The sequence below is a fragment of the Rhynchophorus ferrugineus genome, unplaced genomic scaffold (assembly GCF_030347505.1).
Source record: "Rhynchophorus ferrugineus isolate W39M unplaced genomic scaffold, kcgeb_rfMv2 rfM1, whole genome shotgun sequence".
Classification (NCBI taxonomy): domain Eukaryota; kingdom Metazoa; phylum Arthropoda; class Insecta; order Coleoptera; family Curculionidae; genus Rhynchophorus; species Rhynchophorus ferrugineus.
The window spans coordinates 38125552-38150064 of NW_027472580.1; the positions used below are offsets into that span (position 1 = coordinate 38125552).

The following is a 24513-nucleotide window of genomic DNA, read 5'->3' on the forward strand; positions in this document are numbered from 1 at the left end:
TTCTTAATACCACTCCACTTTGAAACTATTCAATGAGCATTAACCACAGATTTTTTTATATTTCATATTAAAATTGTAAATTATTAAATAGTAACTTTATGTTGCAACATCTGCTATAATTTAGATATGGGATTATGTTGATAAACACCTAGAGTAATAAATACAAATGCAATCCATATAAAGCTATCATAGGTTTTGAATCATCTATTTGAAACAATTAATATTTATTATCCTTGTATTTTCCACCAATACAGATAAAGTTTAAAATAGAAATATGTTATATTTTAAAATCAGTCTTAATTTTATTAAATTAACTTATAAAATTATAGAAAGATGTCTATCAACTGTAGATGTAAGATATGTACCCTCCTCGTCTAGGATCATAGGCACCTGTAATTTCATTGATTGCGCTAATTGACGTAACAGCCGAAAATCCATTTCCTGAAGCCGAATATTTAACATCGTGTCCATAACTTTGCAGTTCGTTGATCACACCAGGCCACTGCAATAAAACCGATTTAAATAAATCTGATTTACTCTACCAAATCTCCATTTACAGAATTATTGAAGCCGTCCTCAACTTCCAACGTCATGGGAAATAGTTGATGATGTAATCGTTTGTGATTCACTGCATCTTGAATATTAATACTGTACCAAAGATGTTTAATGATGATCTAGAAATAAAAAAATCGTCAATCAACGAAAATTATATATAACAGATACTTACAGATGCTACAACTGTAGTAATTTTCTTTCCCCCCGCTGCTCCAGTCACCATAACGACATCATCGCCTTTGAGAATAATGGTTGGAACCATAGACGACAAGGGCCGTTTACCAGGCTCAATGAAATTTGGTTCAGACGACGGCATGGTAGGATCGGTGGAATTCGGTTTGGAAAAGTCATCCATCTCGTCATTCAATATAATACCTGTTGAATTTGATGCAAATCCAGCTCCAAATCTAATGCGAGAAAAAATCGATTCGACAAGATTCAGGCATCACGACTTAGTTATACTTACACTAAGTTTATTGTACTGGTGACTGACACAGCGTCGCCGTTTGGTGCCAGTATTGAAATATGAGCTGTGCCATGATCATCAACACTAATAGAATCCGCTCCGTAAAACGACGGATCTTGACTAGTACTAACATCAGAAATGTTGGCTCTTACTTCTTCAGCATAGCTTTTGGACAATAAATTGGACACCAACTAAAACAAATTAGTACATTGTATATAATTGTTGTTCATATTAGCTTTTTTTCCTTACTAACTAATAAATGTATCCAAAGTAGAATTGTGTGTGTGTACACTTATGTGTATTGAACAGAAAAGTGACATATTAGATAAAATCTAATCGGATCTTAGATAAAAGCAAATCAAATCCATGTATGTTTCGAATAAAAACGAAACATAATTAGATTGAATTATGAATAGAAGTGTATAATTTATTTTTAAATAATTTTCCAAATTACCGAAGATTCACAATGACATTTTTCCATATTCAGTTACATTATAAAGTAAGGATGCAAGAAAATATATCAATATATCGATATTTTTTTAACCGATATATTTCGATATATTTTCAAAATAAATTAAATACAATTTTTAATAAACCTTTATCGATATTTTTTTCCTCCAATATATCGAAATATCGATATTTTTCATTCGCCAACATCGCTATTCTAAAGCCTAGGCAATTTAATAAATAATATGTAAATTAATATTATATAATAATTTAAACTAACCTGAGACGCATCGATGTCTCCTAATTTTGTGCGACTACCATATCCAAATTTAAAACTCTCAACTATTCGCTGAAAAGCTTGTGTATTCAAAACTTCCCGATTCAAAAATCCATCTAATATATTCAGTATGTAGGCTAGCACAACCCCAGATCCCGGCAAAGGTACGCTATAAAACGTATAGTCATCACTGATGTTAATACTGACTGGTTTCTCCCATTTTGGTCTAAAATAAGGAAATATTAAACACATATATCGCCATAAATTACACGCAATCTAAGCTTAAAATATAGTGCATTTTGGTGGTATTTTCTGGCAGCTTTACAATTTTGTTATAATGTTTTATTATTTCTTGCTCTCGGCCAAAATGGCAACAAAGAATATTTAATAGATATAATTCCACAACTACTTTATTCTCCTTGTTTAGCAGCATTTGACTTCTAATTGCTTGCTAGCTAGAAATTTTCATAAAATAACTACAGAAAAAAACTAACTAACTCACCAAACAAAAAAATCAAAGGCCAAAAAAATCAAAGGACAAATTGAAACAAAACGATCAAATTTAGTTATCTCCATCCGTGATATTGGCCAAATGAACCGCCTACCTTCAGTCTTCCTTTTCTATGAAAAGGCGCATGTTAAATTAAAATACTACAAAATTCCAAAAAAAAAAGATGAAAATTAATCAGAAAAATAAAATATTTGAAATATATATTGTTCAAATCTTGATACATTTTATATTGACTCTAATATCTAGAGCATATATCTAGTAGATATTTAATATCTGCTGTCACCAACAAGGATACTGAATTTAAAATATCAACATAAAAATGACAATTCTTATTATAATTGAATTAATTACAGCACATCTAAAAATCCAGTAGCGTATATAATAAAGAACATAAGCTAGAACAGGGCTATCCATACTAGAAAGGATTTAGGGTCAATAAAAATGACTAAATTCATTGGGAGGCTGCAAAATATTTGTAAAAACAAAATGCGTTTATAATATTATTATATTATTATTGAATTACTTTTTCATTATTTTATATCTTATTATTATAATTTTATCAACATTAACATCAATAATTTTAGTAGCTATTCACGTTACACACACGCTATTTCGAGTTTATAAACTTCATTGTTGAATATGCACTTTCACATAGGTGGCTACTGCCCATCATTGAACCTATTTTTAGGCCAAAATTCGTCAGTTTCAGGAAAGGTTCAACAGGCAGCTTAAAAATCAATTTCTGATTCTGTTCTGCCCTTATAAAAGGGGTCTGATTGCAGATCACGCAGTTTTAGTTGATAATCAATCTTCACACTTTCAACTCCGATCGTTAATGGATGATATCAGCGAGGAACGTAGGATCTTGCATTTTATTTTGTCCTGTAATGTATCCTGTAAATGTTGCTGTCATAGTTTTAGCCACATACATACAGTATAACAGTTTTTTTTAACTGCTTCAAATATATCTTTGCATTTAGTTGTTACTGAATTCAGCCTTTCCTCCGTGATTGTAAAATCTTTCGAAAAGATATAAAAATTATTAATTGACTAAAATCGGTCTGGTCGGTGCTTTCATTCCAACAATATGTTCAAGTTCATCATAACATATATAAGCGATCACATATACTTTTCGAAATATTATCACCCATGTCATCTATCACCGGCACCGTTTGTTAAATTTATGCAACGGATTCAACCTTTTCCGCTAATTTTGGCTTCATGAAGCGTTTAGCCGTTGCAACTGAACATTTTTTTAATTAATATTCTATCACTAAAAGGTTTCTTAGTTCTGACTAATTGTAATGAGATGTTCATTCTCTGTAATTCATTCTCTCTGATTTAGAAAACATAATTTTGTGCTGTATTAGTTTTTCACTGGTACTCAGCTACTATAACTTTTCTTGTTTCACCAACATGTTTTTTACTTATAGACAAAACTTGCATACAAATAAAACACTGAATTTTATTGTTATTGTTGGAGATAAAATAGTTTAATTACCATTGAATGAATGGTTGTCTTCACTTAACTTCCGCTTCTTTGCAGACATGATGAGATGTTTGCTTAAAATTTCTATTTACATAAACATAAAGCACCCAACGTAATAACAAGCTTAAAATATTGAAAAAATCTTCAGTAACGTGAGAGTAACAAACAAATTTGACTAAAACTAAAACTATTGATTACTAAAACATTTGAATTTCGTGGAAAGCATCAACTTGGTATAAAAAACTTTGTTGCCAGAAGAGAAAATAATTTGCTCATGAAATCATTTGGGATTACAGAAAACAATTATCAAAACATCTCTATAAAAATGTTGTCATTTAAATAAAGAAAATTAAAAAGGTTCGGTCGTCCACATGTGGCCCGTGGGCTATGGTTCGGACAGCTCTGAGCTAGAATACTAAAATTAAATGTTTGATTTGTAAAGAGGTTTATAAAAATATATAAAACGCATTTTTAGAAAGGTTGAACTATGTGCCCTAACAACAACAACAATTATATTTATATTTATAAAATAATTGTATCATAGTGGACAATTCTTTAATCAATTTATTGAAACATTAAAATGATTTGAACTGGAATTGAATTGATTATTGAAATGATCTAATATACTTACTCATAATTCAACATGTCATCTACTGTAATTATACCATCGCTGTCTCGAATATCTTGAACGAAAGTATTTATCAAGCTACCATTAGTATTATATAAGGCGTCCACGCCTTCTTCCGCGATGATCTCCAAGGATTTCGCCAGTCTTAACCTTTTAACGGATTCACCAGCCTGATAAGTACTGTTTGTATTAGGATTAATAAAAATATCCCTAAAATAAAAAGGTGATAAGGCTATATTAATTTGATTTGATTACATTAAGCGAAGTCATTTTTTACTTTTTCCTAAGATCAAGTTACAAGCAGAAAATCTCGTGTAATGGATTTTTTGCCTTTAAATTAAAATTTGACTGTTTCCCAAAATATCAAATTTATCAATCAAGGCTATAGCGATATAATATAATGTGTTCTTCCTTATATTCATTGTACGCTTAAGTGCACACTTCCTTTAATGAATGTTGCTATTTGGACAATTACAGTTATAATTAGGTTAAACTTGATATTTGATGCAATAACAGACAAACAACCATCAAAATGAATGGAAACAACATCTCTCAGTTTAGTTGTCACTTTTTTAGTAAATGATAGTTATAACTCCTGAAATAAGGGTCTGTTATCAAAAAAATTAAATTATCAATAGATAATTTTGGGATCATGATTAATTATGATTTCAAGGAATGTATGAATTCCAAAAAAAAAGTGAAATCGCCGTTTGTAAATATCTTAGCAAAAGCAAATATCTAGATCTATCTATCTATCTAGATCTATCTATCTATCTATCTATCTTTTAGCATTCATTATAACCGAGAAATCACATTTTTTCACACACATCCACATCCTTATCAATCATTAAATTTATTTTTGAACCTAAAAATATTTCCTAAAGTGTTAATAAGAAGAGAATGATATTGCTTTTGGCTATTGTATCATTCTATCCATTTATTTTTCAAAGCCTTCTTAAAACGATATGTATCTGGAACGATATGTATTATCTACGATTCGGATATAATTAATACATTTTGCTTATTCTATTCAAATCAAATTATAAATCATTCTGTCCGATCCCAATCCATATTTCTGTTCTATTTTGATGCTGACGGTTGAACATCCAAAAAATTTTTTGCAATTCAAATTTATTACAAATTCTTGTACCGAATTGTTAGATCCAATCATTGACCATTTCTCCGAATAGTACTAATAATATAAAATACTATATAATATAAATGCTACAAGACCTTATCTTATCTTCGAATAAAGTATAATATAATATAATATATTTATTGGTTTAATTTTTGTTGTTCAAATCAAAGAAGTCCTACCGAATGTCTTTACAACTTTATTGTATGCATCTGCCGACTCAATGCGTCTAATTCACAGTTACCGTCTGGTTCACTAAAAAAAATTATTGTCAGATCTTTCGAAGATCGTCAGAAACTTGTATGTAAGGAGACGTATCAGTTAGATGCTCTAATATTGGTTATTTCATCTGTAAATTGAATCTTTGTTCACCAATGATTTTAATTCCATCGAAAATATTAGAATTATAAAATGAGTTTATTTTTCAGCAATTTATATGCAATTTACTTTTGCATCATAGAATACTATATTTGCCTATTTCTGGCTTATTATATCTTCATAGCCCCTTATTTTAATTCCAACACCAGGCAACAGGCTCAAAACCCAACTATCATCCATAGTGATTGAAATATGTATAAAATATACAGAATGAAAAATGCGAAGATTGCGGCACCTATTGTGCATATATACTGTATCATTAATTTCTTTTCTTCACTGTTCTTATGAAATATGGACTTCTAAAATTGTTGGCCCAAAAGTAAAATATGCTTACAAACTTTAGTCAGAAAGCTAATATATGACGTCCTCTCTTTCGTTTGTCAAATAGATTTTCAGATAAACTGGTAGCAAATGGACTGATATCGCTAAAAATGCATTTTAACAGAGTAAAAAATAATCAAATTTGTCTTGTGATATGATGCAAAATTTTATGCAAAGTTTGACGATTTCAAATACAAACAGAAATATAAGGAAAAACATATTAGAAATACTGTTTTGCGTTACTATAATCTTTAAAATACTATATAGTAATTTAAATGAAAATATATACCTTAAAACAGGATCAGCATACAATACATTTTTGTTTGATAAGTAGGTATTAGCTAAAAATTCAGTAACATAGACTCCATTCTTACATAACTCAATGGTGGGTTCTACCAATCTTCTCCAAGGCAGAGTGCCATACTTTTGATGTAGCGCCCAATATCCTTTTAGTTCTCCAGGTACAGCAACAGCCAGACCACCTTGAATTAACTTGAAATTACTTAGAATTCATAGAACGTCAAGAACATCGAACCTCTTTGTGATCCACTGGTTCCCTCGTACATATCTTTCGTCGCTGCTCCCGGAGCCGTTTCTCTGGCATTCAACGATTCTATCTGACGGGATTGCTTGTTATAAATTGTTGCCAAAAAGCCACCGCCTAATCCCATACTCTGCGGCATGGAAATACCTTCACAGAATAATACTGCCACAGCGGCATCAGCGGCCGATCCACCGTCATTCAATACGGAGCTGAAATAGAATTTATTTTCAGATATTCTAAAAAATCTTCAAACAGTCAACATACGTTCCTATAGATGCACATTGGTATCCATTGGTTACGACTACACCAGTTCTAACAGAGGAATGGGATTTGAAAGCAAACTGCCAAACTAATATACCAGCAACTGCAACTACAACGATGGCGGCGCAGCTAAAGAGTAAGCATTTCTTGCTCAATATCCTACAAAAAAATCATAAATAAGATAGTTGTACAGTTATCAAATCGTTAAATATTTATAGTGTCCCAAAAAAAACTGCATGAAAGTTTAATTTATCCTAACGCGAAAGTATTGCACCGTAATAAACTAATGTTTATTTCATCAGATTCTGCATGTGCTTATGTACCATTATGTTAAGTTTTGACTCTATGTTAACTTATTTCGTGATGTTATTAGGATGTCAAACAAACATAATGACATTTTCGAGCTGTTTCTTTAAGGAAAACGCCAATCTGAAATTGTCTGTTTGCTGAATGTTACTCAGTCGACTGTTTCTCGCACCATCAATCGTTTCAAAGAGCTTGGCCATGATAGTCGACGTACAGGAAGTAGATTAAAATGCACCGCAAACACTTCTACTTATCGCAAGATCATCAAAAATCGAATGTAACGAAATTCGAGAACCTCCACGAGAGAAGTTGCCCATGTTATCAGCAAGTCGTCGGTTCCTCGATCCTCGTCGCCTAGCCAAATGACAAGAGCTGGTCTGCTGAGGCTCCCGGCACGTCGGTCATTGTTACCACAACCACCAAAATCTACAGACCGTCATGATCTAAACCCACCTCATTTTTGTGGAGCAAGGGCTTAAAATCAATCAAAAAGTATATCGTCGTGACATTCTCGAGGTTGTCGTATTTCAGTGGGATCAGCAGCACTTCTGCGATGCGAATTGACCTTTCCAACAGCACTCTGCTCCCCGGCAAAAGCGACGGAAGTCTGGTGCCGCGTCCATTTTTCGGACTTCATAACGTCAGCAGAATGGCCTCCCTACTCACCGTATCTCAACCCGGTGAACTATAGCAACTACAGTGGTCCAATTTTAAGGCTAAGATCTGTGTTACACGCCACCAAAGCTTGGACTCTCTGCAGCAATCGCGACGTCGAGAATGGTCACCAGACCATCGATCCATTACCGAAAATGTCAAGTCACGTTTAAACTTGCGTATCTACGCGGAAAGAAGCCGCTTCCGAAGGAGAAAACCGTCCATGTTATTGTTATTCATTTCTGTTTTGCTAAATTTTTCTAATTTAATAAAATTTTCGCATAAAATGTTTCTTGCAGTTTTTAGGGCACACTGTATAAACATACGAATGAATGAATTACAAAATAATTGGGCGAGACAAAGCGGAAAGAAATATATTTTATTAGGAATATATAAAATGCCAAGTATTTCAAGACTGTTAATATCAATGATTTAATTTCCATTTCTCTCATAAAATAACAGTTTGCCATTTAGTATTAATAAGCAATTCCTTATATATAACTGCTAATCATGTAACATTCATAATTGCTTTTTCGACATTACTTTTGTTGTTAATAGATGATGAATCAACCGTTTCCAGACGTTTATATGCATTCAGAATAATACAAAAATATGGGAAAATTGCTACGACACAAGTTCATTGAAAACGACTTTCAACAGAACAATCCAGTGCAAGTGCAACAAATCAAGTGTTCATCCAGCACTTCTATCCTCATTGACACTAAAGCGAAATATTAACGGTCATTAAGTCTTCCTGTGCATATGATGATATCAACAGGTTGAATTGGATTTGGACGACAAACGCAGAATAGTTAAAATTGGACGACAAACGAAATGTCATCCTCTTGCATGGCAACTATCACCCACACGTTGTAAGAATTTTTAAAGATACACTTTTGCGTTGGATAGTTATCGCATAGAGCCTTTCAAGAACTACTTGATCAGATCGAAACAGCATGACTTGGCTGTTACACGATTTTGAAATATTGAAAAAGAGCGAAAATGGATCGATGATTGGATCTCTGACAAACCAGCTTCATTTTCTCTACAGAGTATCTCCATATTATTAAATATAGTCAATCATAAAACCAAATATGGCGTTGAATTAAAACATCAAACCAAGTAGTAATCCAACGCACCCAAAACAAAGTTCTACGATTAATTAGCAGTGCTTATGGCTACGTAACCAACAAAGAGGTGCACGATAATCTCGAAATCAAACATATATACGAAGTGATCCAAGTTCTCGCCTTAACACATAAAAAAAGATCGCTAAATCACAGCAACGTGGAAGCAATACAGCTACTAGACAACACGCCAGAAATCAGAAGCGAACCAAACCGCACGAACTTGTTTAGTGTATAAGTGCTTAACTTTAGCTTAAGTAGATTAATTTTATTTTAATTTGGGTCATACATACTGATATATTAATCCCATACTCGCCTTGCATGTTTATTAATGCAAGTACAACAGAACAGTAGTAATAAATTAATTTGTAAATTAAGATTGTACTAAGTAAAAAATATTATCAAAAAGATCCAAAAAAAATATAGAAAAATATCGAAAACATTTTAATTATGATATATTGTACAAATTCTTCTCAATAAATGCTTTTTAAAGCACCGGTAAAACTGGCACATAATAAATCTCTTATTATTAACAAATAATAAATTTAATTTAATAATGGAATTTCTTTGCTACATTCACAACTATTCCTAATATTTCTATACAAATATGGTTATATACCAACACCATGTAAAACTTTAACATATGTTATATAGATCAGGAGTTGCTAAAACTATTAAGAAAACAGAGCACTCATCAACTCTCCTTTGTTGTATGGAACTCTACATGAAATAATTACAAAGCTAAGAAAATTTAAATAAGAACGGATAAACGTTATACATTAACTGTGTATAAACTGTTAATTTAATAATTGTTTTATAGTTCGATATTATATCGGACCAGTATATGCATATATCTAGGAGAGCACCCAATCTCAGCCTAAAGGTATTTCTTATTTTAAATTTGGCAGTTAATATTAACAAACAGCCACAGGCAACGATAATCATATGTCAACAATGTATTATATACAGAAGACGCTAACGAAAGCTGCTTTAATGATCCAAGGTTTAACCTTGAAAAAGAAAAAGGTTGCAAAAAACAGGCTGATACTAAAAATAAAACTGAAGAATTATGAGAAGCATCGTTAGCTTTTCTTAGCATATCGGTTGCAGAATGTGACTTTTTGGAACGACTACATAGACCACTATTGCCGTTTCAATCCTATTTTACTGCAAACGAAACATTTAATTCTAAACAGTTCATTAATTATGCCCCACAGCTAAACACACCGTCTTTTTTCGAACAACCAAAACTATATCTTACGTTTTCCCTCCTGTATAACGACAAGTATTGTGTTTTATGTGGCCAAGTATGGGGCCTGGTGAGCTTACAGTAATAATTTTTTTAAAGTCTCCAAATTCCAATAGTCCTTATTTTACACTTTTATTTTACCGAAAATAAAAAATAATAAAAAAATAACAATAAAGTTATTTAATTCTTCTATTAATTGTGGAAAAGTAATTATGAGAACCATACAAATGAAAGTTCAAAGAGCTTGCAAAGAGACAAGCCAAGAATAGCAGAAGGGGTTTAGATCAAATTGCAAATGTTGCAATTTATGAAGAATGATATTGGAATGGTGCGATGTCATTTTTATTGATTTTCGTTCTGTTTTCAACTGTATACATTGCCCTTCACTTTGGGCAGCTTTAGAAGCCTCTATATGTCTTCCAAAAATGATTAAACCGTGAATACTATGGTTCCATTAGCTGCCTCAGATGATTTGTCAGATTCATTGAATATCCGAACCAATGTTCGCTAACAGGATGTTATCTCTTCATTACTCTTGGCACCAACAGCAGCGTATAATAATTATTAAAAGATAATACTGAACGTAGTAATAAGACACAATATTTCAAAATTTTGAGCAGTTGAATAAGATAAAGTTAAGCGTTGTGAGTTTCTGAGTTATGCATTATTTGTTAACAGAGGCATTAATTTTACATGTCAAAATACTATCCAACATTTTGGAGAAAATTTATAGTATATTATCTGTTCTAACCAGATTTTCTCTGTATTACATACAAAATTTTAAAATACTCTTCAATTTTTTCAAAGGACCCTTTATACAGACAAATTATACAATGTTTTGAATCTTAACTATATGTTTGTATGTAAAATATTAAGTGTCTAGCAGATATAAAATCTGATAAAATTTAATTTTAACATTTTCTAATCCTGTGACGATAAAGCACTTAAAATTTAAGCTGTGTCATAACTAAACAAATATATTTATCTATGTTATAAAATCGACGTTTCATTTTTTTTCATAAAATTATTCTGCTACGGTGCACACTTTGTTCATAATTATCTAAAATTATTTACGGTCTAAAGTAGTTTTATTTTTAATAGACTGGTGTAGTCAACAGCGCAATAGAAAATTTTAAAGAAATTATAAAAATGTACCATCGTTTTTTTTTTTGGAAACCCAGAAAAAAGTCGTTAAGGAGATCCAGAAATCAGCAGAGTTTCAATCTGGTGTGTATTGAAACAAATTTGATTTTATAAATGAGGTTTTAAATCTGTGTATCTTTTTTTAGAATTCGAATGCATTTTTGTTCTACTACAAGCGAATATTACACCCAATGAGCTCACAGCCCGCTCGTTTTTTTTCAAATTTTAAATTAATATTTAGTACTATTATTGACATATACATAGTGCTTCTTGAACTTATTGAGCAATCTAGTACAGAGTACAATACATTCACTTAATTTTATATTATTGACTCTATCATAACATTAGATGCTTGCATGTAGTCTGACTTGCTTGTTTTCATTTTAAAACGGTATTTGTTTTAAAAAATTGTACAATACATTTGAACTAGTGCTACATTTAGTGAATACTCTAGATATCGAAGGACTTTCCATTTGCGACTTCCATTGATAATTTTGCGACTGCTGAGCTCATTTTTGTAACAACACGTCGTTTAATTTGTGCGATTGAGATCGGTAAACATCGTCAGTAACTATTTTTTAGCAGCTCATAACATACTACACCTTACTGATCCCACCATATGCACAGGAAATCTTTATAAATTTTTCCATTTCGATGTTGATGTGAAAATCTAATCCATAACTTTTTGTACGTGGGATTGTCATAGGAGAAACAGAAAATTCTCCTCACTTACAAAAACCGCGATTTGAGACTACTTGAAATGATATTCAAACAATTCATCAGCTAGCCATTGAATATAACATGTAAACGCCTGGAAATAGTATATTCATCAACTGTTCAGCTCTCTGAAAGTTCCTTGCGAGTTGGGTTTTCGTCCAGGTGGTTCCTAATGGCAAGCAACACACACACATTAAAAGTACCACTTTTATGTCGCTGAAATCTAAACCGACAAATGCTATATGATGGGGCAGCCTCACCATAAGCTTCTAGAAATAATTGTTGAGATTCAAAAGCAGACTTTTTAAAATGACACAACTCTAATGTCAATATTGAACGTTCATTGATTAGCGTCTGTATACACTGAATAACTCGATAATATTAAACGAAAAACTCGAATTTGATATAGAAAAATGTGAATTGTGTGATTGTTTAATTGATATTTTACATTTTCCCCAATATCACCATGCAAACATCAGATATTTTTTAAAATTGTCATAAAAAGCCACTGAACTGAACCAATGTCCATCTCATCTCAATAAGCTAAAGTAGGTTGGCAAATTCTAACGTGTTCTACTTTTTGTAGATATGTGATATAATGCATTATTTACGGATTTACGGTTATTTTGCAAATATAAATGTTACTAGCACAGGAATTCAATTGTCGCTTGCACCATCTTCTTCAGTATAATAATAGTTTGGGTTTAACCTTATTTAAAGAGAACTTTCTTAAATACAATTTTTATAAAATATTTTTAATTAAAAAATTGAACTTCAAAACAAATTGAACTTAAACTATCGACTTCAAAAAATAAGTAACTAAGTAAGATAAGTAAAATAAGTAATATAAAAAAAGTAACTCACTAAAATAAAAAGAGTAATGAAACTTAGATTAACACAAATTTTAAATTAAAATATGTCCATAATAATCGTTGTAAAAACTAAATAAAAATATATCTACTACACGTATTTTATATTCTACTATATGTACACAATTTAGCTGAGTGCCTACCTAAACCTATTTATCTATTTACAATATCATTTTAACTACTACTAATTGATCGCTTTTAAGTCAGTACGGCCAACAAATTAGATTTGCTTTGTTCGTAATTTAATTTTGTATATATGTCATAAAATTATATTATTATTATTATTATTATTATTATTTTTGTACGTTATTGTATTATTAAACGAATATTATATATCTATTACGAATATTAAACAATAACAAGCATAAATTTACGATCAAGCCCCAGCAGGAACCAGCGACTATCGCAACAGTAGGTGGACCGTCCTGTCGCCTTTAAAGCTGCGCCAACCAAGCCGGCTGTATTATTTGAGCCCGGCGACACAACGATTATTATGTACATATTTTATTTAAAAACTTTTTCTTTTATTATAATTTTTTTTAATTAAAAAATAAGTTTGATTATTTTTTACTTTTTAGTCAGTTCAATTTTTACCACAAGGAAGTGTACTGGGACAAATGCTTTATCTACTTTACACTTGTGATATACCACAAATAGAAAATATCACCATGGCTACATTTGCTGATGATACTGCAATTATAGCTGTCGGAGACAATAGTGAAGAAGCCTCACGAAAATTACAACGGACAAGTGACAATATAAATAATTGGACACAAGCTTGGAAAATAAGAATTAATGAAAGTAAATCTGCACACGTGCAGTTCACCTATAAACAGACCGTACGAGCACCAATAACATTAAATAAAACTATCATTCCATATAGCAACAACGCTAAATATCTCGGAATGAATCTCAATGTAAAACTTCGCTGGAAGGAACATATAAAGAGGAAAAGAAAAGAACTGGAATTGAAATATAGGAAAATGTACTGGCTAATTGGAAGAAAATCAAAATTATCAGTACATAATAAATTGCTATTATATAAGCAAATATTGAAACCTATATGGATGTACGGAGTTCAATTATGGGGATGTTCTGCAAAGAGTAACATTAATAAAATACAAATTTTTCATAACAAAGTCCTGAGAGGTATTGTGGGTACACCCAAATACTATAGGACTGATTACCTACATCGAGACCTTCAGATACTCATAGTCAGTCAAGAAATCAAGAGAATTGCAAGGGGGCATGAGGAAAGACTCCATTCTCATACTAATATTGAAATATTGCAACTTACCACCAGATACCACCAGAACAGGACACAGACTCAAAAGAATCAAACCATCTGATCTTCTGTAGTGTTTTGTGGTGAGGTGCATATATTAAAAAATTCAGCAGTGACATGTATAAATATTATTTCACCAGAGACTGAGTTAGGGCCGATGGGTCCTCCTAGTTATATATCTAGATTTAAGTTAGCATAAAGACAAATTGTAGGTTAGACGGAAACGACTAGTAATAATATAATAAATTAAATAATAACAAAAGTTCAATTTTATTTTTCTCTTTTTAGTGTTAGATATTTAATCAAGAAATTATGCAGTTATTTTATTAAATATTATAATAGGTAATCCAAGTAAAGGGGCAGCCTGTATGAGGAAATATAGGAATAAAGAAACAATGATTGAAAATAAGGAACGCTTTAGGCTCCGGGATCCGCTACCTAGCCTAGGTGATTTGACAAATGTTCTAACCAAACTAGAACAACAACAAAAAGTCGTTACAACCGCCGAGAATCGAACCCGCGACTTCCACGTGCAACATTTCTAGGGCTTCCCATATGATATGGTTAGTGCTTAAAAGCAAACTGAACGCCTTTTGCACATAACGACTTACGGGCTTCTGTCAAATCAATTCAGCAATAATATTATACACAAATATTAATTATTTTAAATAAAAAATATGTGAAAACTTTGTACGAGCCTTTGAAATTTGAGGATATCATCATCAGATCCTGACATGGTTCCAGTGGGACCACCTCGGCAATGCACTCTTTCGAGTAAAAAAAGGATTTTGAAAATCGGTCCGGAATGAAAATCGGATAATTGACGGAGAAATCGATGGACATGCATACACATATAATACAACATAAGACCTCCTCCTTTTTTGAAGTGGGTTATAATACATTAGGGTCTCAAACGCTGATTTCGAACTCATCTTACACGCATGCCTTCCATTATGCATTTCATTAGTTCTTATATTCATGCGAAATTCACAAACCAAACCGACCTGGTCAGATCAAAATTGTATTTAATAAACAACAATTTATTTTTATGGTTAACTGGATATTTCTGACTAATAATTGTAACTTGACCCACGTATCACAGAATGGTAGTAAGTATAAACAAATATTTTATATCCTAACATTTATATAATTGAGATATTAAGTAGTATTACTTCAGTACGTCTACTTTACATTTGATATTATTTTATAAGCATAATATCTGATAACAGTATTTTAACATATTTTAAATTTTTTAATTCAGTTCAAATGAGAAGATTACGTTATGCCATGACTACACAAGAAAGTAACATCTCAATTATTACAGTAAATAAGTTAAAAATATATTTAATCTCAATAGAAATCCTAACAAAAACTAGACTTTTAATGTATGTATGATATTATGCTATTTCTTCTTTGTCTTCACCGTTTTTATTTTAAACAGATATACAATTTTATTTTTTTATTTTATTGTTATAAAATTTTGACATATTTCTGTCACAAGTTCCATTTTATCCCATGACTTGTATTAATATTTACGCATGCTAAATATGGGCCGTCGAAATTCATTCCACATTTGTCATCACATTTATACTTAATTTAACAACAAAAAAACTTCTACGATTTCGTAAACAGGTATTAGGTACAAGGTAAAATTTACTGTGCTATGATTTAAACTTGACTTGATGTAAACAATGCCGTCAGTTCAGTTTTTCCATCAGACATCAATTTATTCCATTTTATATAAATTAATTTAATTAAAAAATTATACTCTGGAAATGACAATGGAAGCAAAATTTAATTAACTAAATGTAACAAATATATTCGTTTATATATTAAAATATATTTAAATGTTAGAGTTTTATAAGCAATTATTGATATCTAGGAATTTAAAACTTGCCAATAACATTATTACAATAAGCTATTGCTAAATTATTGCGAATTAATTATTTGTAATTGAAAAAATATATTGTTGGTAAAACCCAACCAAAACCACAAAACAATTTAATAGCCTTGCATATCACCGAGTGAAAAATAAAAATATATTTAATAATAGAATGTTGTATGCATTATTTTGTAAAAAATACGTATAAAAATGAACTTGGGTTATTTAAAAATAATGCCCAAGTCAACGTTTTGAGTGCAATATGTCGCTTAACATAAGATACAAATTAGAGAACTTAAAACAAATAATAAATACACAACATATATCTTACAATACCAATAATAATAACAATATATGAATAAATATCATATAAAATCATTTTCAATTTATTATTAATTATTTTATTATTTATGTTCTAATTTCAACATGGACTTAGAAACAATTTAATAATTAAAAACTTCTAAAAATAACTGTAAAAATTGCTGCTCTCTACTCTAGAGTCAGCAAAAAATTAAAAGTGAAATAAACATAAAGTTGAATATCGGAATCATCATAGGATATAAACTATGAAAAATGCCTCTATAATATTATTTAATATTTCTCTTGCAATAAATATTTCACATAAGTAATAATTTTAAAATAATAAGGTAGCCACATAATTTTATTAGTATCGCTTGAATTAATTCGTAACGCTTTACAAAAGATGGTGTGGATATTAGCATTTCGTTGTTTCGTCCAAAAACCTAGTTGCCATAAATTAACTTTTGTTAAACGTATATTTCAGAAATATCTGGAAGAAAAGTAATAATCCACATAGCCTGGGATTAAACTTCTTGGTAGTAGGTCACTAAGCCTTGGAACTGACTGTCTTCTTCACAGAAGGTAAAAATGGATCGATTCATATATTATATCTAAAGTATCTAAAGATGTAAGGGTATTTTAACAATATTTTTTTTATTACATTTTAAATATACTATTTACATAGTTAAAACGACCCCTTTATTATTACATTAAAATAAAACAATTGAATTACTAGAGTACTTGTTTGAAAAATAATAAATATTTATATTTATTTTAAGTATTAATATTTAATTAAATATCTTAAGGTTGATAAAAAATAAAAAAGAACTATCCCCAAATAAAGAAAGCTTTAATTTATTTGTATATTTTAAATATTTTATTATGTTATAATTTACTATTTATAACGATAGTATACTAGCTTCATTCTCTCATTACTATATTGCAAGTCTAATCATTCTTAATTATGAAACATTCTATACAATAATGCACAATTATTATAAAGATAAATAAAAACAATACTATTTAATCATTTTCACTAAGACTTAAAATATTTTGTAATTTAGTACCTCTAATTATTAATATTTTCAAGTAGTTCACTTAAATATATCACTATATAGACATAATCAGTAATTATGAAATACTGGCATAATATTTACTTATACCGCGTATAAATTAACCAACAAAATATATAACGCAATATAAAATTGTGCATAACTAATTTTTATTTACTTACAATCACTGTACCAAACTAAACAAATTTTATTTAATATTATGTAGTGTTAATTACTAATATAATATTTATCGTTTATTTCAATTCCAATAATTTAAAAATAGCTCATATCTGGATAATAAGAACTGGACTACAGAATCTGTAATCTGTATTTATAAAATTTTGGAATAATACAGGGAAATCCCGTCGCATATAAATTGGGCAGTTTAGTTGCAACAAAGGCAACTAATTTTATTTGATACTATGTATTCTTAGTACTTCTAATACTAATAAGGATAATAAAAACAACAATAAGGTATAATTCTAATTTTACACGCATAATAATGGGGCCTTATGACAAAAATACAAATTAAAACAATAACTGATATTACTGAATTCAAAAAACCAACAACATAGAAATTATATAATGGGCTTTAATACTTACAAGATCTTCATGTTTGAAAAATAGGTCTAGGTTATTTCGCTCAAATACGATTACAAAGGATTCAATTGAATGTTATTATTCTGAACACATTATAACACCAAACCGAACATAATATACTGTACGCTCGTGTCTATGAATTACGTTGGCGAATATTAATAATGAATAGAAGAGAATGGTATGATGAAAGCGAAAGTGAGTACTACCACAACGAGCGACAGTTTTTACAAAACTAAATACGATAGACGATAAATTTCAACATATACCGCCAAAGCACACCGTACTCACGAAACCGAATTTCTGCTTAATTGTATAGAGTGGATAACGAAACGTCGTCCATTTTTGTGTTGTGTTAAATATAAATTTTTCCCTATCAAATTATACTGCAATGAATGTAATTATCTTACTTTTAAAAACTTTGACCCGCTGTCTCAAAACCAGAAAATCGAATGGAAATTTTAAATCCCCTTGTTTACTAATTTTAATTGGGAACTAAATGGAGCAGAAAAAATTACTTTCCTCCAATATTGCCTTCCAAAAATAAGTTCATTTCTTGGGCAATTTTTTAACTTTTTAAAAGTGGTTTTATTTAATTTTATTCTAATTAAATAAAACTAAATAAAACAGGTTGCTGTTGAATTCGCAATAGTTTCGCGGTTACTTGAAGCATTCTCTGGTGTAGTAAAGTGAGGCTCTGGAAAAAGTGTCACAACTGAAGCTCTAAAGTCACAAATGGAGGGTTGAAGGCGCTAAAGACGCCTAGCCGTAAACTATTCCAATTAGAAAACATTCAAGCTTTAAAAAATACACCTAATCGATGGAGTACCCGCGTAAGCATCACAGTTCAGGGTGTAAAGCCTATAAGGCGGATTGAAGTTGCTATGAACTAACACGGTCTACTATAATTTGGCTAGAAGTTTGAAGTTCGGGGTGAATGGCAACCAAAATTGGATTACAATAGTTTCATCCGTGGACTGATCAAAGAATTTGGAATTTGGAATTACCTAAGCTTAGAAATCCATTCCATATAGGGTATAGGGTATACCATGAAAATTTGGCTAGAAACAATGCCATTTCGAAAATTATGAATACCACAACGACCAGCCAGAAAATCTCAAAACCAGAAAATCGAATGGAAATTTTAAATCTTCTTGTTTACTAATTTTAATTGGGAATGAAATGGAGCGGAAAAAATTACTTTATTTCAATATTGCCTTCAAAAAATAAGTCCATTTATTGTGAAATGTTTAATTCTTTAAAAAGTATTTTATTTAATTTTATTCTAATGCAGACTAACAAATGAGAGAATGTTTTTGCACTTTTGTATATATGTTACATCACTCAACTGTTACGGCACTGGCTACGGACTGCGTAGTCAATGAAACGGGGCCATGCGTTTTAAGGCTGAATAGTGTAACGAATGAGATGTCTAAAAATAGAAATGGAGAGGGGTTTGACTTGTTGTTCAGTGTCGCTTTGCATCCCCGTTCAACAAACAGCCCCTTCTTTCTATAAAATAAAGCAGTATTTTAAAGTAAATGAAAAGTTTTTATGTTTTAAATCCTTTCACATTTCATAACTGGCGACGTTATAAGACTATTCTTTTTGAATTTCATTCCAACTTAATTCAATCAAATTAATTATCAAGAAATGAAAACAGGTCGGTGTTGAACTGGCAATAGTTTCGCGGTTACTTGAAAAGTAAAAGTGTCACAACTGAAGCTGTAAAGTCACAAAAGGAGGTTTTAAAAGACGCCTAGCCTAGCTATAAACTATTCCAATTAGAAAACATTCAAGCTTTAAAATGTTCCCTTAATAAATGGAATACCCGCGCAAGCATCACAGGTCAGGACCACTAAAGGCGAACTGATGTTGCTATGAATTAACACAGTCTACTAAAATTTGGATAGAAGTCAAGCTTCTATCCAGACGACCAAAGGTGTATTACAATAGTCTTATACTGTCCTGGGCTGTCCCAAGAATCTAGAATTACCTAAGCTTAGAAATACATTCCATACAGGGTATAGAGTATACCATAAAAATTTTACTACAAACAATTCCATTTTGAAAATTATTAAGACCAAACTATCAGCCAAAGGCCAACGATGGTACGAAATGGAAAGATGGAACAACGACCACGTACATCCCTATAATCGTTTCTTTAGGAGGGGGTGTTATATCGCGCTATTGTAGGACTGTTACGACACTGGCTTCAGGCTATGTATTTGAAGGATCGGGGACAATGATTTTAAGACTGAATGGCTTAACAAATGAGAAGAAAGAAAAATATTTCTGTCGAGTAAATGGCCTGTATGGAATGTTTCTCAAATTTTGGTACTGTACTACTTAGACTATAGGCTAACTATAGACCTAGCTGTAGCCTAGGTTAATTTATACCAACTTCAGTCCGCCTTCGGTGGTATTACTTACAAACTGAGCTACGATGTTTGCCTCAAGAGTCCAAGGAACAATGATATAAAAGGCAAGAATGTTTCCTAATTCTAATAGTTCATTGTTAGGGAACACTGAGTACCTTCAATCCACCTTTAGTAATTGAAATGCCGAAATGATGTCCAAATCCCTTTATCTCAAGGAACCGAACTATCACAACAAATGCTTCGTAAAACTAAAGAACTATAGCGAATCGAACTTTAGCCTATCATTTCTTCTTGATGATTTATAATTTTTTTCTAAAGTAATTTGGTTTCGTTTAATTGAAATAATTCAAAATAGGACAGCGTTATGGTATTCTGGGATCATACAGACTGCGCCAGTTATGAAATATAGGGTTAAAAAACTTTATATAAATTGAAATCTGTTTTATTTTAATGGAAAAAAAGTGGCGACTTACTGGAACGACTATACAGAGAACACTACCAATCCAGCTCAATTTTAATATAAACGAAACCCTTAATTCTAAACTTTTCACTCATTGCGTCTCATGGTCCAACTAAGTAGGCCGTTTATTTTAAAACAACCAGAAGCGTAAGTCGCGTTATATAATGGCGATTACAGACCGGGACGAATTTCGTGAAAAAATTGAAAATGCGCACGAGCAGAACTGACTTCGGCAAACATTCGTGCCGAACAGGTTTCAAAATTGGTTTAAAGTCGTAATGCGCATGCGTTTTGCTAAGTCCTAGTGTTCGTCGCTTAACTCTCAGCGCTTGGCGACGAACAAAACGTTGCTCCTGGAGCCACGGATCAAGCCAACAAATTCGAGCGAACGTGAGAAAAATTGGCGGGATTTTGAATGACATATGTTTTGGTTTATGTTTTTCCTTGTAATTTAATTATTGCTATAAAGATGTTTTTGAATGATAAATATGTATTTACTATTTATTAATGATTAATAGTAATACATATAAATATATAAAAACCTCATAAAAAACACGAAAAATTATAATATTAATATTTTAATTTTTTTGATTTCTGTTTTGCAAATGGTAATTAAAAACGTGTCATAAACTAGGAGTTTTCCTTATTTTTCATTAAAGGGAATTACATTTATTGATATTCTCTAGAGTACAATATTTGTTAAATAAAATGGAAAACGTATTTTACAACAGGTCAGGGAAAAGATATTTAATAATAATCTCATATAAAATAATCATTAACAACATAAAAATGTTAAGTTTTCCAGGGGTGGTTGGAATATTATTTTTCGATATATTATTGTTCGAAGCAAATATGAAAGTTGAAGTTAAAAATAACCACCCATTATTCACATTATACTCAACAATTGGTTTTTAGCTTCTTGCCAAAAAGATTACCATATTTTCGATCTAAAATATAAAGTAAAGCTCATTAAACACAGTTACCTAAGTTATTCTTTAGACAGCAGATATATCACTGGTTTCAAGGTGTTACGCCATTTTTTTCCAAGATATATCTCAAACGTGCTTGTTAGAAAGTTTATTTTCTAGTTTATAATTTCAAAAGACACTAGCATAGTATCCTCTTATAAGGACTGTGGCTCGTCCAAATCACCTTACACTTGTCTGCTTTTATTTTTTCATGCTACTTAGCCGTTATGTCTGAAATAATTTAAACCCAATTAACAAATATTTCACCTTCAAAATAGTAAAAAAAAATTCTAGAATATTCGAACGAATATACACGAAATACATGAAGCAAAAAATACAAATACACACCTGTTTATATATGTTATATCCCGTCTCTATTATTGACGGATGAATTACCTGATAACCACTTTTATATATTTTGGGCCACCAAATAAAGGTAATATTCTTAATTTAAGGTTTTATTATGTCTAGCTCTAAGTGAAATTTACACATGTACATTATTTTCTCTGGTACTAAATATATCTTCTGGTGATTTTGGATCATTTCGTAATCGTTACAGAATTATAATTTTTTGAAATTTCTTCAGGAATCTATAAAGAGAATACTAAAGCCGTATAAACATAAGAGTTTTATGTTATATGTTTACCATAAACTTCAAACGAGTTGAATTTCAATATTATTGGTATTTTCTTCCTTGTAATAACTTTGTTTATTATATTACCGGCCATGCATACAATAATTTGATGCTCTTTTGAAAACGCTTACACGCTACATATTATTTTAACAATAAACATTGCTTTTTAGGAAAATAACACTATACGTACGGTAGAAAAATGATTTAAAATGATTCATGAAATGAATGATTGTGAAAAGTATGGTTCATTGAAAAAATAGAAATTTCACGGTATAGGCGACCTTGGGGAAATGTTTTGTTTAGTTCAATCAACGGTAGTGCTGCGATCGCAAATTGTGTATGAAGTCAGGATTTTCTATGGGCGTCCATTTTTAAGTTTTTTGTTTGAAGGTTTTGGTTTTTGTTTATATCAAGAAATCTTCGTTTTACTTTGTGCATATTTTCTGTTTTACATTAATTATTATGGAGTAATAATATAAAAATTGATGACAATGCGTCAGTGTAGTAAAAGATGTAGTGTACCAGGGTAAAAATATACTACGGATATTAGACATCGTTTCCCAAAGAATGATCTTGTTCCTTTCCAAAAATAGGTTGATCAAGTAAATAGTAGTAAGTTACCTGGATAAAACACAATGCAAATATATCAACGTCATTTTGTCTGTCACGGACATTTTAGTGAAAAATTTAGAATTACCCTTCCTTCACGAACAGGTATTAGAGTAAATGCATATCCAACATTGTTTTTATCAGGTACATATAAAATTATCTATCTACTACATGTCTGTTTATATATTCTTTTTTTTACAGAAAATCAAAACCTACTTATGAAGATGTTAGTAGTAATAAAATTCAATTAATCTACCAAGTTGTTCGTATGCTGTTAGTGTGATGTATCTACATAAAGAAGTCTTACAAGAAGGTAATACTTAAGATAACTGGATAATTAGTAGTAATAAATTTCGAGAAACCTTTAAAAGGGCCCATCATCACTTCAATTTTTTCACATCATTCTCCCGTAGAAAATTGTGAAGAAGTAGTTCCACAGATTAAATACTGTAAAATCTAAATATCTTTAAAAAAACACATAAATTTTTAGTGTTTCAACTGTCCAATCCATAATATTTTCAAGACCAAATTTTAAAAGTTATTATGAGGTGTGCTTGTATTTTTGATTTAATAAAGTTAATGCAATATCAACAGGGAAGGATTTAAAGTTTACCTTCAATATATGAAGATAGCTTAGAACTCTAATAGATCGCATAAAATTGATGGCACTAAACAAATATAGGAAGGCGTTACAGAAGAATTATAGATATTTACAGGATACACATAACTATTTTAAACTAACCAATCAAATTCACGTTGTCAGTGCCGCCAATGATTGAACTAAGCAAAACTTTGCCCCACTACTTACCATTGGAGTTGCACACTCCTGAATCAAACGATGAAAACCGTCAAATGATTTTTGGAGACCGAAACTTTCCGAGAGGGACCGAACGAGCCACGAGTTGATTTCGGTCACCGCGAACGAAGAGATTTTCTCCGAATCCATGCCGAATCGTTCTCGCGCAGACCCCGAACGTTCGCTTCGTTCAACTCTGTACTCACCATAACATAGGACGTTATAAATAATGATTCTCTCGGTATGTATGTCACTGAACTCCTCTTAAACTATTGGGCCGACATTGATGAATTATTTTTGCGTAAATTGATATGATTCAAAAATGGTTTAGGTTCACAACCGGATATGGCCATCTACTGCGAAAGAGTTCCAAGATTTTTTTGTTTTTTAAAAATTATCGATATTCGGACCGAATAACGTCTATTGAGTCCACGAGTAGATATATATTATGTTCTATTTTTCAAAATTATCA

At 30.9% G+C, this 24513-nt stretch overlaps 1 protein-coding gene across 1 annotated transcript; it reads right to left on the minus strand.

Moving 5' to 3' along the window:
• Positions 1 to 175: 175 nt before the first annotated feature.
• LOC143197025 (glutathione hydrolase 1 proenzyme) lies at positions 176 to 18432 on the minus strand. Its single transcript, XM_076405059.1, has 10 exons — positions 18200 to 18432; positions 7016 to 7171; positions 6743 to 6960; positions 6497 to 6689; positions 4377 to 4583; positions 1749 to 1971; positions 1022 to 1212; positions 728 to 962; positions 558 to 674; positions 176 to 502 (listed from the first exon to the last, which is right to left on the minus strand). The coding sequence occupies exons 1-10, from the start codon at positions 18208 to 18210 to the stop codon at positions 341 to 343; spliced, it is 1713 nt and encodes a 570-aa protein (XP_076261174.1). The 5' UTR covers positions 18211 to 18432; the 3' UTR covers positions 176 to 340.
• Between the last annotated feature and the right edge of the window lie 6081 nt (positions 18433 to 24513).